A 25,421-nucleotide genomic window follows, 5' to 3' on the forward strand; every position below is an offset into this window, starting at 1 on the left:
GTATTGATCTGCATCATGGAGCACACCCTTAGAGTCAGCTTCAGGAGCTATTTTTTGAGACCTAAATCGAGTCATACCTCCAAGATGGAGTTTTGTATTTCACTCACATCATACCTTAACTTTATTTTGTTTTTACTATTATGGTCTTGGGTTTGTAAACGATATGTACAAATTTCCTTTGATACTTGTATTCTTTTGCATGGGCATGTAAATAATGTGATTGTGTTACCTTTTGCTCATATTGGCATAGCTCGATGGACTCATTTTTTTGTTTTATACTTCCTTTTTTGGCCCCATATTACTATAATTACTCTGTATGTTTGTTTGAGTTCGAAGGTAATCAAGTGATTACTAGCCGATCATGACCCAATCTTTTAGGGGCAGGTTCGGGTCATGACAGAGTGGTATCAGAGCACGAGTTAATATCTCACATATGAGTCCATGTGAGCAATAAGAAGTCTAGAAAAGGTTTAAGTTGCATCCATAATGCATTCATAATCAGGTATGACATGAAAATGTGCATTTGTAAATGTGACTTATGTGTATATTATTTGTGAAAGTTATAATGTATGTTCCTCTAAATCATGGGGAGAACAAGGGCAGAAGATGGGGAGGATTCAACCTCCGCACGACTTGATAGAATGGAGACAATGGTCATGGACATGGTAGAGGCCTTTAGACGACGACAACAACAACAACAACAACCGCCACCGCCACCAATGCTTGTGCCACCACCTATAGTGCAAGACCACCAAGCTGATGACCGAACTATTGCCCTCACAAAGGAATTTAAAAAGATGAAACCGCCATTGTTCAAAGGAGGAATTGATCCACTAAAGGCAGAGGCATGGGTGCTTGGTATCGAGAAATTGTTTAAAGTCTTTCCATGCACAGAAGCACAGAAAGTCTTGTTTGTTGTTTTTACCCAAGATGATAAGACAAGCCGTTGGTAGATACTTATCCGAGAAGAACATCAAGGGATGAATTGGGCTCAATTTTTGGAGATCTTCTATGAGAAGTACTTTCCACAAAGTATCCAAGACAGGAAGGTGTTGGAGTTTGAAAACTTGAAGCAAGGGAACAAAATCGTAGTAGAGTATGAAGCATAGTTTACCGCGTTATCCCATTTCACACCGCATATGATCGATATGGACTACAAAAAGGCAAGGAAATTTGAGGGAGGTCTCCGTGACTCCATTCTTGAGAAGATTAATGTGTTGAAGGTGTAGAAAATACGTGGATGTATTAGATAGGGCCATCATAGCGGGAGGTAACCACGCCAACCGCAATTGGTACTCGGATTGGAAGGGCAAAAGGTAGGGTTCTAATATGCACAAAGGATCGGCGTCCTCACAAAATAAGAAGCAAAATTTGGGAAGTTCTAACACTTCGGGTTTTACCCGTGATTCGGCACAAACTTGCCTAGAGTGTGGAAAGAAGCACCGAGGGGTTTGCTATTGTAACATCCCCGACCTGTGATCAACTGTTCAAAGCACCGAGGGGTTTGCTATTGTAACATCCCCGACCTGTGATCAACTGTTCAATCATGATTATGAATGCCTAATAAGTAATTAGGAGGAAATTTTGTGTTAATTGCATGTGTTACACGTTATTTGCATCTATATCTTTCTATCGTAGAAATATATGTTTGTGTTTCTTTCTTGTTCCGCAAATTGAAGGCCTTATCGGCATCTGATTACGAAATCAACTTGATTTATGTGTTATTTGAAATTTTTAGAATTTTATGGTAGGTTTAATTGAAATTTGATTCAAAACGAATTAATTAGGATAATTAATGCCAATTTGATTAGTTTAAGCCAAGTTTAATTTAGACTCATTGATCAAGCCTATATGAGGCAAATTGTTGACTTAGACCATTATTTTACACTCTCATTTCCTCATCTTTTGACTCAAACGTGAGAGAGAAGGGAGTGTGAGAGTTAAAAGAGGAACTTCAACAATTGAGAGTGAGATTGAAGGAGATTTAGAAGGGAAATTAAAAATTTCTCAACCTTGGAAGAATTAAGCCTCCACACTTGTGAATTCAAAGTCTAAGGTAGGAAATCACTCATCTAACTTGTAATTGAGTTGACCAATAATTATATTCTTGTAGATTAAGCGAGTAAATGCATGAATTAAGCTTAAGAAGGGAGAAAAGAAGAACATTCATACATGCATGTACATTCTATAGCATTTTGTAGTTGACTTCAAGTAATTCTCTCATGCATGTCCATATTTCACCTTGGTTTTGGAAATTCATCAAGTTTCATATCATTTTATATCATTTGGTCATGTTTTAGAAGGTTGGAGTTCATGACAATTCATGCATGTTATGTTTTGGAAGTTTCTAGTTTGGTTTTGCACAATTGGCATGCTTTTGGGTTTTGATTTTGCGAAATGATTTTGAATTCACAATGTTTTCCAAGCTTAGAAATGATTTCTCGAGTTTTTGGGCCCAAAAGATGCGTTTTAAAGCTTTACACTTGAGGTTTACGTCTTGAACATCAATTTTGAAATTCTAGAATCTGCATCACCACTTGCGCGACAGATTCTGTGCTCAAGCAATCACTCTTGGTTTTGTACTTCTGCTTAAGCGAGCAAAAGTTGGCTCGAGCGTAAAATTCATACTCCCAGAAATTTTGCAAATTTTGTAGACCGCTCGAGCGACAAGAATTGCGCTCGAGCGAGGACCCTATTTATTTAGTCTCCTGCTTGAGCGACTCTTAAGCATCCATCGAGCGGAAAATTCATGCAACCAGTACTTTTGCAGACCTAAGGGCTCACTCGAGCATAGGAAGTGACGCTCAGGTGAGGTGCCCTGTTTTTGAAAATTTTGCTAAGTTTTTCAAAGTGTATTTTGGCATCCTCATTGCATCCTAGGCATTCCTAGGACATGATAAAGACATTATAATGAGGATATAGGCTAGAAACACATTGAGAACGAAACAAAATAAGTTAACTACTATTTGAGTGTGTGTTTCAATATGTGTATCTGCTATGTGCTTGTGTAGATCACACGCCTTAGTCATTTGGTTTGTTTGATTCTTTTACTCTGCTATTGGAGCCATCTGTGAGTAATAACTCTGTAAAGTTATGTTTAACTTTAATTATTTTCTGATGATATGAAATAATCATTTTTCTTAAATGCTATGCTTTGTATGAATGAATAATTGTCCAAGTTTCTAAAATGTATTCGTGATATCCTTAGCATCATATGATATGCGTCCCTTTATGAGTCATCGACATGCCTTTATGGCCATCCCTTTATGGGTCATTGGAAAGCCTTTATGGTTGTCCCTTCAAGGGTCATCAGATTTGTTAACGCTAATGGATGTACCACGTATGATCGTGTGAAATATATGAACTTTGAACCTGAATATGAATATGTATCAGCTTCTGAATAAGAATCTGAATTATGAATTATGAATCTGTTATAGACATCATTCATTAAAACCTTCACTTTGTTATTATTCATTGGGCTCCAACTCACCGTATTATTTATGTATGTAGGTGATCAATCGCGTGACCAGGCCTAAGTTGTTGCCTAGGAGTCAGTTTTGTCCAGCCAACCATAGTACCTCCCGCGGAGGTTCTGAAACCTGCTTATGGTCAATGTTTTGTGGTCCAGAATTTCGTTTAAGTTTTCTTTTGTTTCATTTGTACGTTGGGCTAAGTTCCATTTTGGTTATCTGTAGTGAAGTGACACAAGACTGTTGCTCATATGACATCACCTTTATGTATATAAAGTTTAATATTTTTGTCTCATGTATGTCTCCACAGCTCTATGGACTATGTATGTTTTATATATTTGCTTCTGCAGCCCGTTATTATGTGTTAATCTGTTCAGAGGCCTTTGGTAATCCAAGGATTGCTAGCCAATTACGACGCTAAACCTATAGGGGCGGGTTTGCGTCGTGACAGAGTGGTATCAGAGCACGAGTTATATCACACCTACAAGTCCATATGAGCTATAGGATGTCCTAGAAAAGTAGAGGCATTTCATATGCATGTGTGAGTGTATGCTAACTTCTGTAAATGCGAGAACTAAATATGAATATGAATATATCAAATTGAAAGAAATGAACTAAAATAGAACACTGTGAATAGAGTTATTTGTCTGTGTTTATTAGTGCTCTGTTTACCTATAGCAAATGGAAAATATGAGAAGTGATGGTACAGTTGAATCCTCTGAGGCTCGCATGAGTCGTATTGAACAAATTCTTGCAGCCTTAACAGAATCATTGAAGCAACAACCTTTGCCCCCTCTGCCCCCGCCAGTGCAAATTTATCCGAATAATAACGACATCATCAACCTAACTCAGAAGTTCATGAAAATGAAACCGCCAACTTTCTTGGATGGTATTGAACCATTAAAGGCAGAAACATTGTTACTTGAAATGTAGAAATTATTTGAAGTATTTCCCTGCTTCGAGACTCAGAAGGGTTTTTTGGCCACCTATACGTTAAAAGATGAAGCCCGAAGATGGTGATTGCTAATCCGAAATAACAATGGGAACATGACATGGGTTCAATTCAACGAGATCTTCTACGACAAGTACTTCCCTCAGTGCTTTTAGGACCGAAAAGTTTATGAATTCCAAGAACTCAAGCAAGGTAAAATGTCTGTAGCTGAGTATGAGGCCAAATTCACTGAATTAGCCCGATTTGTTCCTCACATAGTGGATACGGACTGTAAGAAAGCTTGAAAATTTGAAGGAGGGTTAGACCTAGACGTGTTTGATTGGGTAGGTGTCTTAAAGCTGCCCACATATGTGGATGTACTTGATTGAGCTCTCGTGGCTAAAGCCAACTTAGCCACAAAGAGTTAGAATAAAGCCCCAACAACTGAATGGAGAGGTAAGAGATCTGGGTTCAATTTCAAAAAGGGTCGGTCATTTCTAAAGAAACAAAATACGAGATCCTACAGCACCTCAAGCCAAAGTAGTGGATCTACTTCGACTTGCTCAAAATATGGTAGGAAACACAAGGGCGTTTGTTATTAAGCAATGGGTGCTTGTTTCAGGTGTGGTAAAACTGGCCACATGATGAGAGATTGTCCTGTCGGGTTCAAAAATGCCAACCGTCCAGCAGCAAGTTTAGCTGGATCCGCTTTTGTATAAAGAATGAATACAAGAGAGCTAACACTGGGAACGAAACCTTAAGGCAGGGTCAAGTATTCGCACTTGTGCCTGGTGATATACAAAACACTGAATCCGTGGTGTCAAGTATACTTCCTATTTATGCTCAAAACACATATGTGTTGATAGACTCTTGTTCTACACATTCATTCGTGTCGCATGTTTTTTCTCGAAAATTGACTAGACCACTAAGAACCCATGAACTATTTGTTATCTGTATCTGCACCTACTAGGGGTTCTATGATGTGTGCTTATGTGTATCCTGCATATGAAATCATGATTGGGGATTTGTTATTACATGTTGATTTGCTGCCATTGGACATTGCTCATTTTGATTGTATTTTGGGTGACCAAATATTGTGCTACTATTGATTATGTGAATAAATCTGTTGTATTTTGACCACCTGGTTTGTTTGAGTTTATGTTTAGTGGGAATGGTATAGTTCCTCCCCATATTTGATTTCTTCTATGAAGGCTACTAAAATGTTGAGAAAGGGGTGCCGGGGTTATTTGTGTTGTGTATCGGTCGAGCCCACAGATAGCACTAACGTTGAGAACATTCCTGTAGTCAATGAATTTTCTGATGTGTTCCCTAATGATTTGCCTGAAGATCTGATAGATAGAGAAATTCAATTCACCATTGATGTAATACTTGAAACACAACCTATTTCCAAAACCCTATACAGGATGTCATTCTTTGAATTAAAAGAACTAAAAGTCCAGCTTCAAGAATTATTAGACAAGAAGTTTATTTGACCGAGTACTTCACTTTGGGGTGCTTCCGTCCTATTTGTCAAGAAGAAAGATGGGTCTTTGAAGCTATATATTGACTACCGTTAATTGAATAAAGTAACTATTAAGAACAAATACTCATTGCCTCGAATAGATGATTTGTTTGACCAACTCCAAGGAGCCCAAGTCTTTTCAAAAATTGACCTTAGATCCGGATACCACCAAGTGAAAGTTAAAGCAGAAGGCATAGAGAAAACCGCCTTCCGAACTAGATATGGGTACTATGAGTTTTTGGTAATACCGTTTAGGGTAACTAATGCACCTGCAACATTCATGGGCTTAATGAATAGAGTGTTCAAACAAATTCTTGATGAGTTTGTTATTGTATTTATTGATGACATTTTGACTTTTTTTTAAAAGTAGAGAAGAACATGGAAATCATCTGAGAATTGTGTTACATGAGAGAAAAGAAACTTTATGCAAAATTCTCCAAATGTGAATTCTGGCTCGATTGTGTGACTTTTATGGGGCATGTGATCAATAAATATGGCATATCAGTTTACCCACAAAAGATTGAAGCTATTATAGACTGGCCAAGACCAACAAATATATCTGAAGTTAGAAGGTTTCTGGGGCTTGCTGGCTATTATAGAAGATTTGTAAGAGACTTCTCCAAACTTGTCATGCCATTGACACAGTTGACATAAAGAAAGGTACCATTTGATTAGATTAATCAACGAGAGTCAACCTTCAAAGAACTGAAGACTAGATTGGTAACTGCGCCTATTTTGACATTGTCCAATGGAACTGATGGAACAAAGGCCTGGGATGTGTGTTAATGCAAAATGGTAAAGTGATTTCTTATACTTCTCGTCAACTCTGATTACATGAACAGAATTATCCGACCTATGACCTTGAACTCGCAGCTGTGGTTTCTGCTTTGAAAATCTAACGCCATTATTTGTATGGAGTAACTTGTGAAGTGTATACTGATCACAAAAGCCTCAAATATTTCTTTACTCAAAAAGAACTGAACATGAGTAAGAGAAGATGACTCGAATTAATCAAAGATTATGACTTGCAAATTCTGTATCATTCAGGGAAAGCCAATACCGTTGCAGATGCTTTGAGCTAAAAATCTATTGGGAATTTGTCATGTTTGCTCACCAGTCAGAAAGAACTGTTATGTGACTTGGAAAAAGATGGAATTGAAATTGTGTTGCATGAACAAGGTGGAGTCTTAGCCGCCATTTCTGCACAAGCTGCTATACTTGAAGAAATTAAAGAAAAGCAATTGCATGATGAATTTTTGAAGAAGATTGTGAATGATATTGACTCGAAACAGAGGCCAGGCTTTATGATTGCAAATGTTGTGTTGAAATTTCAGGGTAGACTTTGTGTACCGGATTGTTCTAAACTAAGAAAGCGTATTATGACTAAAGCTTGCAACTCTAAATTTTCTATGCATCAGGGGAATACAAAGATGTACCATGACTTAAAACAGAATTTCTGGTGGCCTAGAATAAAGAAAAGTATTGCCGATTTTGTAGCCAGATGTATGTATTGCCAACAAGTTAAAGCTGAATATCAATGACCCGCTCGACTACTTCAGCTGCTTCTAGTATTGGAATGGAAATGGGAGCATATTACGATGGACTTCATTGTTGGACTGCCTCGCTCCTCTCAAGGTATGGACTCGATTTGGGTAATTGTTGATCGTTTGACTAAGTCCGTACATTTTTTACCTATCAAAACTTTTTATAATGCAGATAAATTGTCTAACATGTGTGTGGATGAGATTGTGAGATTACACGGTGTGCTAGTATCTATTGTATCTGACAGAGATCCTAAGTTCACTTCAAGATTCTAGCAGAGTTTATAGCAAGCTTTGAGAACTGAGTTGAGGCTGAGCAGTGCTTATCACCCACAAACAAATGGCCAATTTGAATGAACCATTCAAACCTTGGAAGATATGCTCAGAATATGTGTGTTAGATTTCCAAGGAAATTAAGAGACCTACTTACCATTAGCTGAATTTGTGTATAATAACAGTTATCATTCGAGTATCGGTATGGCTCCTTATGAAGCTTTATATGGTAGGAAATGTTGTTCTTTGATCTGTTGGGCCGAGGTAGGTTACAAACCTTTGTTGGGACCAGAACTTGTGCAAGAAATAACTAAAAACGTGAAATTGATTCAACAGAGATTGAAAACTGCACAAAGCTGCCAAAAGAGTTATGCGGATATCCGAAGAAAAGATCGAGAATATGAAGTCGGGGATTATGTGTTTATTAAACTCCTATGAAAAGGCAAACGCAATTTGGAGTGAAAGGCAAATTGGCATCGAGATATGTTGGGCCATATGAAATCCTTGAGAAAATCAATCCGGTGACATATCGGGTAGCCTTACCGCTGTCATGGAATATATGCATAATGTTTTTCACGTATCCATGCTTCGAGACTACTTATGAGATCTGTTACATATTATTAAGCCAACATATGTGCTTTTGAAGGATGGCTATACATATGAAAAGAGGCCAATTCAAATTGTGAATCGCCAAATTAAAAGATTGAGGAACAAAAAAATTCCATTGGTGAAAGTGGATTGGCAAAATCATGGAGGGACATCTGCAACATGGGAAACAGAAGAGGATATGATGAGAAGATACCCTGATTTGTTCCCTTTAGATCTAATATTCTTCCAGAACGAAGGTAATTCAAGTTTGAAGTGCTAAACTTTTTAAAGGGGGAAGACTATAACAACCCCGACTTGTGACCAACTGTTAAACCATGATTAAGGATGCCTAATAAGTAATTAGGAGGAAATTTTGTGTTAATTTCATGTGTTACATGTTATTTGCATCTATATCTGTCTGTCGTAGAAATATATATTTGTGTTTCTATCTTGTTCTGCGAATTGAAGGCCTTATTGGCATCTAATTACGAAATTGACTTAATTTATGTGTTATTTGGAATTTTTAGAATTTTATGGTAGGTTTAATTGAAATTTGATTCGGAGTGAATTAATTAGGATAATTAATGCCAATTTGATTAGCTTAAGCCAAGCTTAATTGAGACTCATTGATCAAGCCTATATAACGCAAATTGTCGACTTAGACCATTATTTTACACTCTCATTTCCTCATCTTTAGACTCAAACGTGAGAGAGAAAGGAGTGTGAGAGTTAAAAGAGGAACTTCAACAATTGAGAGTGAGATTGAAGAAGATTTAGAAGGGAAATTAAGAATTGCTCAACCTTGAAAGAATTAAGCCTCCACACTTGTGAATTCAAAGTCTAAGGTAGGAAGTCACTCCTCTAACTTGTAATTAAGTTGACCAATAATTATATTCTAGTAGATTGAGCAAGTAAATGCATGAATTAAGCTTAAGAAGGGAGAAAGGAAGAACATTCATACATACATGTATATTCTATAGCATTTTGTAGTTGATTTCAAGTAATTCTCTTATGCATGCCCATATTTCACCTTCGTTTTGGAAATTCATCAAGTTTCATGTCATTTTATATCATTTGGTCATGTTTTAGAAGGTTGGAGTTCATGACAATTCATGCATGTTATGTTTTGGAAGTTTCAAGTTTGGTTTTGCACAATTGGCATGCTTTTGGGTTTTGATTTTGCAAAATGATTTTGAATTCACAATGTTTTCCAAGCTTAGATATGATTTCTCGAGTTTTTGGGCACAAAAGATGCGTTTTGAAGCTTTACACTTGAGGTTTTCATCTTGAACATTAATTTGGAAATTCCAGAATCTGCATCACCACTCGAACGACAGATTCTGCGCTCGAGCGACCACTCTTGGTTTTGCACTTTCGCTTGAGTGAGTAAAAGTTGGTTGGAGCGTAAAATTCATGCTCCCAGAAGTTTTGAAAATTTTGCAAACCGCTCGAGCGAGGACCCTATTTATTTAGTCTTCTGCTCGAGTGACCGTCAAGCGTCCATCGAGTGGAAATTCATGCAACTAGTACTTTTGCAAACCTACGGGCTTGCTCGAGCGTAGGAAGTGACGCTCGAGCGAGGTGCCTTGCTTTTGAAAATTTTGTTAAGTGTTGTGCATTTTAGCATCCTCATTGCATCCTAGGCATTCCTAGGACATAATTAAGACATTATAATGATGATAATGGCTAGAAACACACTGAGAACAAAACAAAATAAGTTAAGTACTATCCAAGTGTGTGTTTCAATATGTGTATCTGCTATGTGTTTGTGTAGGTCGTACGCCTTAGCCGTTTGGTTTGTTTGATTCGTCTACTCTGCTATTGGAGCCATCTGTGAGTAATAACTCTGTAAAGTTATGTTTAACTTTAATTATTTTCTGATGATATGAAATAATTAGTTTTTTGAAATGCTATGTTTTGTATGAATGAATGATTGTTCAAGTTTCTAAAATGTATTCATGGCATTCTTAGCATCATATGATATACGTCTCTTTATAGGTCATCAGAATGCCTTTATGGCTGCCCCTTTATGGGTCATCGGAATGCCTTTATGGTCATCCTTTTATGGGTCATCGGAAATGTCTGTGCACATGAGTCATCGGAATGTCTTTATGGCCGTCCCTTTATGGGTCATCGGAATGCCTTTATGGCTCTCCCTTCAAGGGTCATCAGATTTGGTAACGCTAATGGATATACCATGTATGATCTTGTGAAATATATGAACTTTAAACATGAATATGAATATGTATCTGCTTCTGAATAAGAATCTGAATTCTGAATCTGTTATAGACATCATTCATTAAAACTTTTACTCTGTTATTATTCATTAGGCTCCAGTTCACCATATTATTTATGTAGGTAGGAGATCAGTCATATGACCAGGCCTAAGCTGTTTCCTAGGAGACAGTTTTTTCCATCCAATCACAGTGCCTTCTGCGGAGGTTCCGAAACCTGTTTATGGTTAATGTTTTGTGATCCAGAATTCCATCTAAGTTTTCTTTATTTCATTTGTACGTTGGGCTAAGTCCTATTTTGGTTATCAATAGTGAAGTGGCGCAAGACTGTTGCTCATATGACGTTTCCTTTATGTATATAAAGTATAATATTTTTGTCTCATGTATGTCTGCACAGCTCTATGGACTATGTATGTTTTATATATTTGCTTCCACAGCCCCTCATTATGTGTTAATCTATTTAGAGGCCTTTGGTAGTCCAAGGATTGTTGGCTGATTATGACGCTAAACCTATAGGGGCGGGTTTGGGTCGTGACAGCTATCAAGCAACAGGAGCTTGCTTTAATTGTGGGAAGATAGGGCATTTGGTGAGAGATTGTCCTATGTTTGGGCAACAGAAAGGGAATCGGCCAACTGCTAGTTCAGCCACTTCTACTCCTACAACAAAGACCCCAGCAAGGCCTACTACTTCTAACGACAATGTTAGGCAAGGGAGAGTCTTTGCTCTTGCTCCGGGTGATGTCCAGAATTCAGACACAGTGGCTTCAAGTATGCTTTCCATCAATGGCCAACTTGCTCATGTGCTACTTGATTCTGGTTCCACTTATTCCTTTGTTTCAAAAACATTTGCTCCTAATTTGAAAAGATCTATGGAACCCTGGAATTATGTGTTGTGCGTGTCTCTCCCATCTAGGGACTATATGTTATGTGCTTCTATGTATCCTGCATGTGAGCTTTTACTTGGAGATATTCCATTATGTGCTAATTTGATGCCTCTTGATATGGTACACTTTGATATAAGTTTGGGAATGGATTGGTTAGCTAAGTATCATGCAACCATCGATTGTGTATCTAAACAAGTTATGTTCCGCCCACCAGGTCAAGATGAGTTTACTTTTGTGAGACATGGGGTAGTCCCTCCACCCTATTTGATATCGACTATGAAAGCTTGCAAACTACTTCAAAAAGATTGCAGGGGTTATTTGTGTAGCATCTTGCATGGAAAGACAACTGAGCTAGGTGTTGAAAATATTCAGATTGTTAGTGAATTTTCGGATGTATTTCCTAAATAATTGCTAGGGGACTTGATAGACCGTGAGATTGAGTTTGTTATTGATATTGTACCTGGTACTCAACCGATTTCTAAGGCTCCATACCGAATGTCTAAGGTAGAAATGAAGGAATTTAAAATATAGATGCAAGAATTGCTTGACAAAGGGTTCATCCGACCGAGTACATCACTATGGGGCCCACCTATTTTGTTTGTGAAGAAGAATGATGGGACCCTTCAGTTGTGTGTTGATTACCAAGAACTTAAGAAGGTAACGGTGAACAATAAATATCCTTTACCACGGATTGATATTTTTTTGACCAATTACAGGGGGCACAAATGTTTTCTAAAATTGACTTGAGATCTAGATACCATCAGTTAGAAGTCAGAGCAGAGGATATGGAGAAGATTGCTTTCCAAACTAGGTACGACCATTATGAATTTTTAGTCATGCCATTTGGGGTTACGAATGCACCAGCAGCTTTTATGGGTTTGATGAATCAGGTTTTCAAATTGTATTTGGATGAGTTTGTGGTGGTATTCATTGATGACATTCTTATTTATTCGAAGAGTAGGGAGGAACATGAAAAGCACTTGACATTAATTCTTCAAACACTTAGGGACAGGAAGTTATATGCTAAATTGAAGAAATGTGAATTTTGGCTGAATGAAGTTGTGTTTTTGGGGCATGTGATTAACACGGATGGTGTTTCTGCCGATCCGCAAAAGATAGAAGCTATTATGAATTGGCATGGTCCTACCAATGTTACAGAAGTACATAGTTTTATAGGTTTAGAGGGTTACTACCAAAGATTTGTTAAAGATTTGTCCAAGATTGCGGTGCCGCTTACCCAGTTGACTCAAAAAGGTGTTCCATTTGAGTGGATAGAATAGAGGGAGTCCGCCTTTCAAGAATTAAAGACAAGGCTCATAACAACACCAATTCTTGTCTTACCATCAGGTATAGAAAAGTTTGTTGTTTATAGTGATGCTTCTCATAAGGGATTGGGATATGTACTTATATAGAATGGAAGAGTGATTGCGTATGCATCTCGGCAGTTAAAGCCACATGAAAAGCACTACCCTACGCATGATTCAGAATTAGCTGTAGTGGTGTTTGCGTTGAAAATATGGCGGCATGACCTTTATGGAGCAACATGTGAAGTCTACACCGACCACAAGAGCCTCAAATATTTCTTTACTTAAAAGGAGCTTAATATGCGACAAAGACGGTGGTTAGAACTTATCAAAGATTATGATTTGCAAATTTATTATCATCCTGGCAAAGCCAACACGGTAGTGGATGCTCTTAGTAGAAAGTCAACAGGGAATTTAGCATATTTGCTTACGGAGCGGAATGAACTATTACTTGACTTGGAAAGAATGGAAGTGGAAATTGTGCTACATGAATGGGGTGGAATGTTAGCCGTAATGGCAGCATAACCGGCTATCAATGAGGAAATAGCAATTGGAGGATGAATTTCTTAAGAAACTATATGATGAGATAGAAACAAAGCCGAGACCAGGATTTTCTTTGGAAGTTCAAGTGTTGAAATTCAAGGGAAGATTGTGTGTTCCTAATGTTTCCAAAATTAAAGGAAGAGTCTTGGAAGAAGCTTACAAGTCTAGATTTGCTATGCATCCCGGGAATACCAAAATGTACCAAGATCTCAAACAAGCTTTTGGTGGCCCAATATGAAGGGGGAAATTGCGGAGTTCATTTCAAGATGCCTTCAATGTCAGCAAGTGAAAGCGGAACACCAAAGACCAGAAGGGTTACTTCAACTTCTCCCTATTTCAAAATGGAAGTGGGAGTATATAACCATGGATTTTATTATGGGCATACCACGAACACCCCGAGGTATGGATTCTATATGGGTTGTTGTGGATAGATTGACTAAGTTTGCTCACTTTTTGCCTGTGAAAACTGTTTGTAATGCCGATAGACTTGCTACTATGTACATTGCTGAAATTATTCGATTGCACGGTGTTTCGATTTCCATTGTGTCAGATAGAGATTCTAAGTTTGTATCAAGGTTTTGGCAAAGCTTACAAAAAGCATTGGAGACGAAGTTGAGGTTCAGTACCTCATTTCACCTACAAACGGATGGACAATCTAAAAGAACTATACAGACATTGGAAGACATGCTTCAAATGTGTGTTTTGGATTTCCGTGAAAGTTGGGAAACTTATTTACCTTTGGCGGAATTTGCTTATAACAACAGTTTCCACTCCAGTATTGGAATGGCACCATATGAAGCTTTGTATGGGAGAAAATGTCAAACTCCGATTTGTTGGACTAAGGTTGGGGATAGGTCGTTGATTGGGCCATGCAAGTTACTACAGAAAAGATTCAAATCATCCAACAGAGATTGAAAACTGCTCAAAGCTAACAAAAGAGCTATGTAGATCAAAGAAGAAGAGACTTGGAATTTGAAGCTGGGGATCATGTTTTTGTCAAAGTCACCCCAATGAAAGGGCACACAAGGTTTGGGAAGAAAGGAAAATTGTCACCCCCGTACATAGGGCCATTTCAAAATTTAAAAAGATTGGGTCTAGTTGCCTATCGGATTGCTTTACCACCGGGCATGGAGCAAGTGCACAATGTGTTCCACATATCAATGTTGCAAGGTTACCTTCGAGATCCTTCTCATGTTATTAACTATCATCAAATTGTGTAGATGACGACATGGTTATGAAGAGAAACCCCTTTGAATCCTTGATTGGCAAGTCAAGCAACTAAGGAACAAGACTATCCCAAAGGTAAAAGTGGAATGGAGGGAACATCATAGGAATGATGCCACTTGGGAATGGGAAGAAGAAATGAGGCAACAATATCCCAAATTGTTTTCAACTTAAGGTAAACAAGTTTGGAGGACCAAACTTCCTAAAGGGGGGAAGACTGTGATAACCCAACCCGTACTCTGCTTAATTATACATGTGATTATGTGTTTGGTATGAATTTGCAAGTTTGAATATGTGAATTATGTGAATTTGGAATCATATTTGTCGAACGTAGGAATATCTATTACAATTCCAACTTTGAACTGAAATTGAAAACCTTAGCGGCGCGATAAACAAAAACCGACTTTATATCTGTGATTAGCATGATTTGTAGAGCTTACGGTGAAATTTTGAAAAATTACGATTCGTAATGATTAAATTGAAATTTTAGAGTTAAGTCATATGTGTGTTGGTCCTCGTGTTCTTCATTGTTGCTTGAGAGCTCTAAAAAGTGAGTTAGAGAGAATGAAAGAAGAAAGCCAGAGATTTGAAGAGAATCAAGGGGCAAACCAACGATTTGAGCTATGGTATGAAAATTTATTTATAATCTTTGTCTCTAACTCGTCCTTGTCATGGAATCAAGAAGAAATTGGGAGTTTTGAGCTAGGGTTTTGAGTTATGTAATGACTAGAGCTTAATGCATGAAATTGGACCCTAATCTCTTCACCCTTACTTGATTGAAGTTCATTCTTGTGATTGGTCCAAGAAATAAACCGTAGATGATTCATGGTAACAAAATTTGTTGGAAGATTATTCATGGATTATGTATTTTGAACTTGTTTATGTAATGTATGAATATAAGAAAGAAATGAAACAATGAATCTAAAATAGGAGCAAGATTGATAGGTTTAATGTGGAATTACCCATGAATCATGTTGGTATATCATGTTTTTGAGTTGTTTTTGCATGAATTTGGGCTTAAAAATGAGGTGGGACAGTTTGTGTCTTTGTGCCATTTTCGGACTGTCTTGGTGTGCCCAGACCGCTCGTGCGACCACAGGCTCCGCACGAGTGGCCTATGCCTTGAACCAAAAATGGGTGGTTCTGTGTGCTCGAGTGGCTAGAATTTTCGCACGTGCGGAGCTAGACCGCTCAAGCGGTTGGACCGGCCGCACTTATACCCAAGCAGGAGGAAAAATCTTTGTTTTTATTTTTTATGTTGATACTCTTGACCTCCAGAACTCATTACCAACCTTATTTAAACCCTTTTAGGAGTGAAATGATGATTAGAAACTATTGAAAATGGTTGTGAATCGCTAAAAGAAAAGTGTATATAATGAACAAATTATTTATCGAATATGTGTGACATGTTTAGTGTAAGTCGTGTGCTGGAGGAAACGCCACAAGATCAATCACACTGTGAGTAATAATATCATACATATATGTTCTTTATTGTGTACCTCGAACCATGAATGGTGATTGGTGCTGACATTGTGATTTGATTGAAATGAGAAACTTCATTAATATTATATGACATGTGCAATGTGGTCATGAGGCCGTTTTGATATATGTTGGGCCCGAGGCCATTTTGATATATGTTGGGCTCGAGGCCGTTTTGATATATGTTGGGCCCGAGGCCATTTTAAAATATGTTGGGCCCGAGGCTGTTTTGATATATGATTGGGCCCAAGGCCGTTTTGTTTATATGATTATGGATAATATGAGAATCTTATGATTATCTATTTACATTGCTTTACTGTATTATTACTCATTGAGTTTCGCTCACCCAATATTATGTATGCGCATGTGGTGATCCACAGCATGGAGCACACTCCTAGAGTCAACTTCAGGAGCTATTTTTTGAGACCCAAATCGAGTCATACCTCAGAGATGGAGTTTTGTCTTCGACTCACATCATATCTTGACTTTATTTTCTTTTTGCTATTATGGTCTTGGGTTTGTAAACAATATGTACAAATTTCCTTTGATACTTATATTCTTTTGCATGGGCTTGTAAATGATGTGATTGTGTTACCTTTTGCTCATATTAGCATAACTCAATGGACTCATTCTTTTGTTGTATACTTCCGCTTTTGGCCCCATTACTATAATTACTCTATATGTTTGTTTGAGGCCAAAGGGTTATGACCCAAACTTTTAGAGGCAAGTTCGGGTCATGACAAGTTCGAACCCTCGATTTCCTTGATTTAGTCTCACGAGTGTAATGTGAAACATAGATGAGAGTCCAAATCTGGTAACTTTTATCGAAAATTTATTTTATTGCCAGAAATGGACTGCATCATCAGATTTCAGATTCGTCACCTAATATTTTGGAAAATTAGGAAACCCATGACTCGTGCCAAGCCCACTGTTCGTCGTAACCAAAGATGTCTCGGTTCGAAACCTTAGGTATGAGAGGGGAAGGTCTTTAATTGAGCACCCACACTCACCCAATCAAAAATCAGCCTCTATCAAATAAGCGAGTACCCACATAGTAGGATGCTTAAACATAATAAGAAAAACACACACAGGTAGGATGCAAAGCATAAAAATTTATATATTTATCGACGTCCCGCGAACAGCTACAAAATAAAGTTAGTAAAACATTCATGATCTTATATACAAAATCCTAATGCAATTCACTTATGAAATGCAACTAAAGATTCGACTTATAATATGTGACATATGAATCATCTCAAGAACATGAGGTAATGCACATAATCACATAGGAATTGATTAAATCCATAAATGCAAATTTAGTCGAATCAAGATGCATGAAACATGAATGCAAAGCATGGACACGATGAAAAGCAAAATATGATGCATATTTACAAACATGGAAAGCAAGTAAAAGAACGAGATAGAAAAAAGTAGGGTGAGAAATTATTACAACACTTGAATAATTACATATCTGAATAAATGAAGAGAGGAAGAAAATATTACAACAAAATAAAACCTCACAAATCTCTCAACTTAAAAGAAAAATAGGAACTTCATGTGCCTCGGAGACCTTTGGAAACTATTTTGCTCATCATCAGAAGACTACTTACCAATTAATTAGCCGGCCGGCCAATCAGGCCTGGCAAAACCTGTTTTGTTGCAACACTGAAACAGAACAAACAAGGGATATGTAGGTAGCTCAACTAACCACTTCTAGTTAGATTACAACAGTTTATAATATGAAATCAAAGTAAGAAAATTAATATAAGAAAGAATGTACAAGGAAATGAAAAAGATTGAAAATTCACCTTCCAAAGAAATGATGAACTTCTTGATTTCCAAACTTCCTTTTGATCACCCTCAAGGTTGTGAATTATGTTCTCAATCTTCAATTTGAAAACTTGAAATTGTAGTTATAATGGTGTTTTGGGATTGTTTAACAATATGTGTGGTGGAAAATGGTTAACTAACTAATTTTCTCCAACTTGGCAAAGATTTCTTTGATCAAAACTCTGGAATTTGATTATAATGAGTTTTTGGATGGTTTTGGTAATGAAAAATGAGCCATAACAGTGTACAGCTACAAGAATGGAAGTTTTGGCCAACTCTCAATTCAAACCAAACTTTTTCTTCTATCCCATCCCCATACCCCTTTCAATAATCTGATCTCTCGTATAGGCAATGGTTGTAGCGCCCTCAAAATTATACAATAAATACAACTCATAAGCGGAAGAATAATAGAAATAAGATACATTCATTCATTAGAGTTCAGAGTTCAGAGTTCGTTTACAAAGGTTAACACATGCGATATACAATCACCGATTCATCCTAAATCCATAGCATGTGTTACAATGTTGAGAGAAATAAAACTAAACATATAGTTAGATGCCCTATAGGCTTACATTTTTCTAAGTCATTGCTTGGTTACACAAAAAGAAGCCTAGCTCAATACAATTAAAGCCCTTGGCTATACAAAATAATAAAAACCAAATAAAGAAGCTCTTGATTCCCAAAAGTCCCTCCAAGCTATTGCCTTGGCGGAGACATGTCACCAGTACTTGAAAATGGTTTTTCCAAATAGGGTGAGCCAAAGCCCAGTATGAATAATCTAACACAATATATGATGTTTAATAAAGATACAAGTACAATGTGCATATATAATGCCTGTGACAAAACATTCACATTTTTAATGATCATACAGTACCAAATTCATATCTTATTATTCCATTTTCCTTCAATTCATTTCAATCCATGAGCCAATTTCATTATCTTTCAACAACCTAACTGAGACTAGAACTCAGTGGTTATCTAATCAACACAACTACCATACAAACACTTTAATCTGCCATTTTACGAAAATTTCGTCCGCGGGATCAGCACCCATGTATACACAAGATTTCGGGACTTTCACCCTGGACACTCTAGCCAACTTAATTTTTTAATGGAGTCCATCTCCTATCTCCTTTCAAATAATAGAGTACATGCACTTTCTCCTTCCAAACATTATACATATACAATGCATTTAAACATAATCATATTCACTGACAATTGACAATAGATTAGTTTTAATTTACCTAATCCTCATGCAATTTCTACAACAATCATAGCTATCCTCCACCGATAGCCCAACACAGATATTTCTAAACAGATATATAATTTTCTCAATAGATAAATTAATCGAATTTCCATTGGTGAGAGACAACACGTGTCCAACTCCACCTTTTATATCAATAATCCTCCGATTGCACATTATTATTATCAATTTTAGTTATTTGTACAAAATAACCATTTGATCCATTTAGGGCAAAACTCTCTATTTTTTCAAATATCAACCCAAGTACCAAAATCAATAATTTTGACACAATATAACCTCGTTTTCAAACTCCATAACCATTTATTCTCCATTCACCAAAAACCCCTCTTTTTATTACACACCCAAACCCTAGGCTTGTTCAAACTACTCCCCAATCCCATCATTGTTACACAACGACAAATAACTAAGCAAAAGACCATATGAAAGTGTAGAAAAACCCTACCTCAAAGTTTAGAAGATCAAAGCAACCAAGGAGAAACTCCAAAGACTTTGAAACCAACTTCTACTCGGATTAAAACGGAGCTCTTGAGACGCTCTACCTTTTTCTCAAAGGCATTAGGGTGAAGATCCCAATGGATCTAGGTGAAATAGTAAAGAAAAGATGAGTTTTAGAGAGAGAAACTCAAGATCTAGGTTTTTGGAAAGTTTTAGAGAGAGAGAGAGAGAGAGAGGAATGAAAAAGTGATGGAAAAGGTCGTTTTCACGGACTGTTATACACGCAGTCCGCTCGAGCTTAAAAAATGACGCTCGAGCGTCAGACATAATGTTTTTCTCGAGCGCAACAAATGACGCTCGAGCGTAGAATACACACTTTTAGAAGTTTTGCAGATGAAAGACATCGCTCGAGCGCAAGATTGGATGCTCGAGCGTAGGAAACGCCGCTCAAGTGTAGAATATACTCCTCCAGTATTTGCAGGTCTGCAAAAATACTGAGAGTTCGCAAAGCCCGCTCGAGTAGAGAAGAAAAATTATAAAGCCCGCCCGAGAGCAAGAATGGCCGCTCGAGCGGAGGAGCGAAAATCTAGGCAACATAGATTTGGAAAAACAAGCAACTAACTTATTCCAAACATACAACTACAATCCAAATGACCAATCCAAGGAACAACAAGGGAAAAAAAGAGATGGACAACAACATTGAACCATGAAACCCTAGTCCGGAACATAATAAGATGCCGGGTCAAAACCATAGTCGCTATAATAGTGGAAGACTTAGTCAAGAAGATGGTAGAAGACAAGTGGAAGACTATAGAGATTCTAATTTAAACCCGACCCATTTGATGTTTTGGATTCGGATTTCATTTTTTTATATGGTTGTTCATGCTTTGTCTCTCCTTATTCCTCATTGAGTTTGGTTATTGGAGTGTCTCGGTTGCATTAGGAATAGGTTAGTAGCTTGTTTTTCAAAACTGTTGTTGCCCAGAATTTTGCTCATTCGTTTGTGCTGTGATTCTTGCGCTTAAGTGGTCTTTGTGAACTCCCAGTACTTTTGTAGATCTGCAGAGATACTGAGAGCTGGTATTCTTCGCTCGAGCAATGTTGGCTCGAGCGTCTCTTCTTGAGCTCGAGCAGTGGTTTTCTGTCTACAAAACTTCTGAGAGATTGTATTCTACGCTCGAGTGGTCACTTCATGTACTCGAGCGGTAACACTTTTTGTGTCTGGATGCTTGAGCGACACTTCTTGCACTCGAGTGGTCTGCGCGTATATCAGATCGTAAAGTCACATTTTTAAGTGATTTTTTCATCTCTTTCTCTCTCTAAACATTTCAAAACCCTATTTTCTCTCACGATCTCTCTAAAACTCACATTCTCTCTACAAATACACCTAGATCTATTGATTTCTTCACCCGTGCCCCTGTGATAAAAAGGTAAAGCACGACGAAGGCTTTATTCCAATCGAAGCAAAGTTGGATTTCCACTCCATTGTGGTTTCTTCTCTCTCTCCTTGGTCTTCTAGCTTTGAGGTAGGGATTCTTCGCACTTTCTTATGATTTTTAACTTAATTATTTGCTATTTCTAAAACAATATTGTGATTTGGGGATTTTTTGGACAAATCTAGGGTTTTTGGGTTAAAAACCAAAAAAGGGGTTTTCAAATGGATTCTTGAAAATGGTTGTGGGATTGAAAACGAGGTTGAGTTGTGATGAAAATGGTTGGTTTTGATATTTGGAATTTGATTTTGGAAGAAAATGTGGTTTTTCCCTAAATATCTCAAATATTGATTTTGTATAAATAAATGGAATTAATGTTGGAATTGTGAAATTGGATTGATGTTGATGATGATGGGGGATTTGGGTATGTATTACCACTCACATATTGGAATTTGGAAAGTTTATCTTTATGAAAATTAATTATCTGTTTACAGATATCTGTTTGGACTATCGATGGATGATAGCTATAATTGTTGTAAAAATTGAATGAGAATTAGGAGAACTAAAGATAATTTCTCATCATTTTGCATTGAGTATTGTTGCATATTTACTACATTGAAAATGTGCTCCTAAAAACCGCGCGTTTACATGGGTACTGGTCTACGGTTTCCTACAGACGAAATTTCTGTGAAAGGTTTTATTTGTTTGACATTCCCAGTTATTGTGATTCACTGCCTTGTTTTCTGTTGTAAGTGAAATGATTTCATAATTGTGATAAATCTAGCATTGCATGGTTTTGAGAAAGTGATATAAAATGTTTTGGCACGAATATTGCATATCCATATCACCTTATATCTTTGTTAAGATTTATAAACTATGTTGTAGTATCTCTATTGGGTTTTGGCTCACCTTATGTGGGAAAACCATTTTCAGGTGTTGATGATAAGCCTCTACTAGGGCAATAACTTGGGCGAACTCGAAGCTGAATGCTTTTTTTTTGTGTGTATTGTTGTATTTATTTTGTACAAGCCAAGACTTTTAACTGTATTGGATTTAAATCCATTTTGTTATAACCAAGTATAGTCTTGAAAAGTTGTAAGCCTTTAGGGCATTTACTACTTGTTTAACCTCTATTTCCAATCTTTAACTTGTAACACATGCTATAGGTTTAAAGTTAGAGCTTATGAATGTATCATTGCATGTGTTATCTTTTGTATATCTGAATCATATGAAATGGAAGGACATTATAATCAGAATGCTTGTCATTAACTTATTATTGAGAAAAGAGCTTATTATAATTTATTTTCGGGGCGTTACAAAGAGAACAATGGAGGACAAACCATAATGAAAAATAAAGAGAGATGATAGGTTATTACTTTAGCTTTCTCTTTTTTAAATGGGCAAGCCCTTTAGGCAATGAAGGCTGAGTGTGTATACATTTCGTGCATGAATGTATCAGAAATATCTGAGGTGGCACGTCCCACACGCATTAAACAAGAATTATGCCGAAATTGTCCTATTGCTGGACAAATTAGCCGGCCCGTCAATTTGTTGGCCCACTAAAAAGTTGGATAGTAGGCCAATTAATTGGCTAGCCGGCCAAAATATTGGCCTTGGCTTAACTATTTTGCATGAAATAGGATTTTTTGACAGAATTATCATCATTTCCTCCTATTTTCACACTATTATTTGCTCATTTCCTGGGAAAACATTTTATTTTGAAGTTTAAAAATGAGCCTCGTAACACTACGGAAATGCTAGAAACAAAGTGTGGAAAGAAAGTTTCAAAAGAAAGTTTTGAACGGGTCTTAAACACCTGGCAAACACATGCTTAGGATTAATTGGGAATAAAGCTCGAATTCTATATTTCTTACTGATGAGAATGTTATGAGAAATACATTCTTATTTTCATTATTGGATAATCAAAAGAAAATGCCAAAATCTTAGAGCGGATCAAAATGTGGTGTCTACACTTACCTTTCTAGCACAAAAGGAGGGGAGGGGGGATAACCATTAACCCAAATTTCAAATAATATATTAAATATGCGTTTTCAAAATTAATGGGACTAATTGGTCTATAAGAAAATTCTTTGGACTAAATGGATCACCAATTCTCAATATGAGATTTATAAGTAAATTTTTCATATTAATATTATTTTTGTATTATATAACTAACTAATAGATTAAAAAAATGATAAACATACGAAAATTTTGTATATAAGATTATATATATATATATATATATTTCTTTTATAACTTAAATACTTGAAATATTTGTTAATATGCCCAATTTATCTAGTAATTCAAAAAAAAAAAACAGTTCATATATATTGGTGGACAAAATGGGTGAGTTTGGAATTTATAATTTTTTAATAATGGATTTGAAATGATTTGATTAGATTTAGAGGTTATTTGGTATGATTTAAATAAGTGTATTTTTTAATTTTTTAAGAAAAGTTATGTAGAAAAGTAGAGAGATAATGTGATCTAAAAATGATAAAAAGATACCAAAAAAAAAAAAAAAGTGTGCTAATATCCAACTTCCCAAATAACCTCCTAATGTTTTTGACAATATATTTTTAATATGGAATATGAAGCTTTGTCTGTGCTCTGTAAACAATATATGAAAAATATTTGAGATTTTTTTTTAAAAAAAATTCTCAATTTAATCTTTGTTACATAATTGTCTATTTAAAATTATGAGCTTCCAACACTTTCTTTTTTCAGATCTCTATTGATCCAAATACAACATCAGAGAATGATTTTTATAATCTAAAAAATTAATTTTTTTGCTAAATAAGTTATACATATATATATATATATATATATATTAAAAAAAAACCATAATTTGATTGGAAGGTGCTAAAAAAAATCTAAAAAAAAGTTTGAAATTCATCATTTTCACTAATAAAAAGTACTTTTTTAAACAAATCTCAGAGTAATCAAATTATTTTAATTTTAAAAAATCAAAAAAAATAAAAAATAAAAATAAAAACACACTAAAATTTGCTAATTCCAAACTTCACCTTCTTCAATATTTCATTTATCATATAAATTTCAAATTTAAATTTTTGTCTTCTATCTAATAAAAAAAACCTATACAAAATTGTTAATATGTTAAAAAATTCAATACCTTTAGAATTTGTTTGGAAAGTGATTTTTTAATACTTTTCTTTTTTATATTTTAGAGAAAATTAATGATAAATTCAATTTAAGGAGAGTATAAGGTATTAGATCCTATGGATATTTTTTTATTGGTGAGAGGTTTACATTGTGAAATAATTTGGTGAAAAGTTCTTAAGGACATTTTGTTTCTAATTTTACACCTTCACTTTTTTTATCTGTTTGACTTTTATTGACTATCTGTTCAAATTTATATCTATTTGTTCAAAATTTTCAAACTATTTTTTTATTTGTTTAATTTTGTAGCTATTTTTTTTTTTAATTTTTTGCTCTTGTCTATGCAAATTTATATTTATTTGTTCAAAATTTTCAAGTATCTGTTCCAATTTTTCAGCTACCTTTTTTATCTGTTCAATTTTGTGACTATCTATTAAAATTCACTAAACTTGTTTTTTTTATCTGTTGAAATTTGCCAAACATATTTCTCTTATCTGTTAAAATTCATTGTCATCATCATCAACAACAACAAAACAACCTACCTGCTCTTCACTCTTTTCCAAACCAAACAAAAAAAAATGGGATCTTATCAACAACAACAATAAAACAATATATCTATTCAAAAATTTCAAAAAAATAAAATAAAATAAAATAAAAAATAACCAGATCAATTTTTTTAAAAAAATACATAGATGTTTATCCATGAACTTGACACATGAGGTAAAGAATCTCAATCTCTAGAGACAGAGGCCAAGTGATCCATTCCAACCGCATCCGTATCAGAACTGAGTAAAAGCACCAAATAGGGCATCAATGGTGGTTAATCTGCTACAGAAATGTCTCAAATCAAAGAGAACCGCCATTCCTAAGCTTTCTTCTTCACATTCATTTTCCGAATCGGAACCACAGATTCTGAACAACACTAAATCATGAAATCAAGAAACCTTCTTCGATTACTTGACTTCCGAAGAAGACAAGCCTCCATGAGAGACTCTTCACCTTACAATGCTCAACATCATTGCTCTTGATCTCTTAACACTACTTTCAAAATTAAAAGAACTCACAAATCTCAATTAACTTGTAATTCATGAAGAATGGTACAAATCACAAACATGCATGTGAGAAACAGAGAAATGTCAGCATTGAAACAGATCTTAGAGGAATTAATCGAGAGCAAATTGAATTCATAGGTTTCACTTGGTTAAAAGAGGCTATGATTCTTCGAATACGATAGATCAAAATCATAGGGTTTTGAGGTCGCCTCTGTATATCTATATGAGAGAAAAAAATCCATGGTGGTAATGATGGCAAGGAAATGAGTTGAATCTCCTCGATTTGATGTAGAA

At 36.0% G+C, this 25,421-nt stretch overlaps 1 protein-coding gene across 1 annotated transcript; it reads left to right on the plus strand.

Annotated features, from left to right (window-relative positions):
• Positions 1-584: 584 nt before the first annotated feature.
• LOC145823785 (uncharacterized) lies at positions 585-11,851 on the plus strand. Its single transcript, XM_082923308.1, has 4 exons — positions 585-949; positions 7,041-7,269; positions 8,384-8,582; positions 11,076-11,851. Exons 1-4 carry the CDS (start codon positions 585-587, stop codon positions 11,849-11,851), a joined length of 1,569 nt encoding a protein of 522 aa, XP_082779434.1.
• Positions 11,852-25,421: the final 13,570 nt, after the last annotated feature.

Source organism: Camellia sinensis, chromosome 4, assembly GCF_055761805.1.
Source record: "Camellia sinensis isolate YWXY chromosome 4, ASM5576180v1, whole genome shotgun sequence".
Lineage (NCBI taxonomy): Eukaryota > Viridiplantae > Streptophyta > Magnoliopsida > Ericales > Theaceae > Camellia > Camellia sinensis.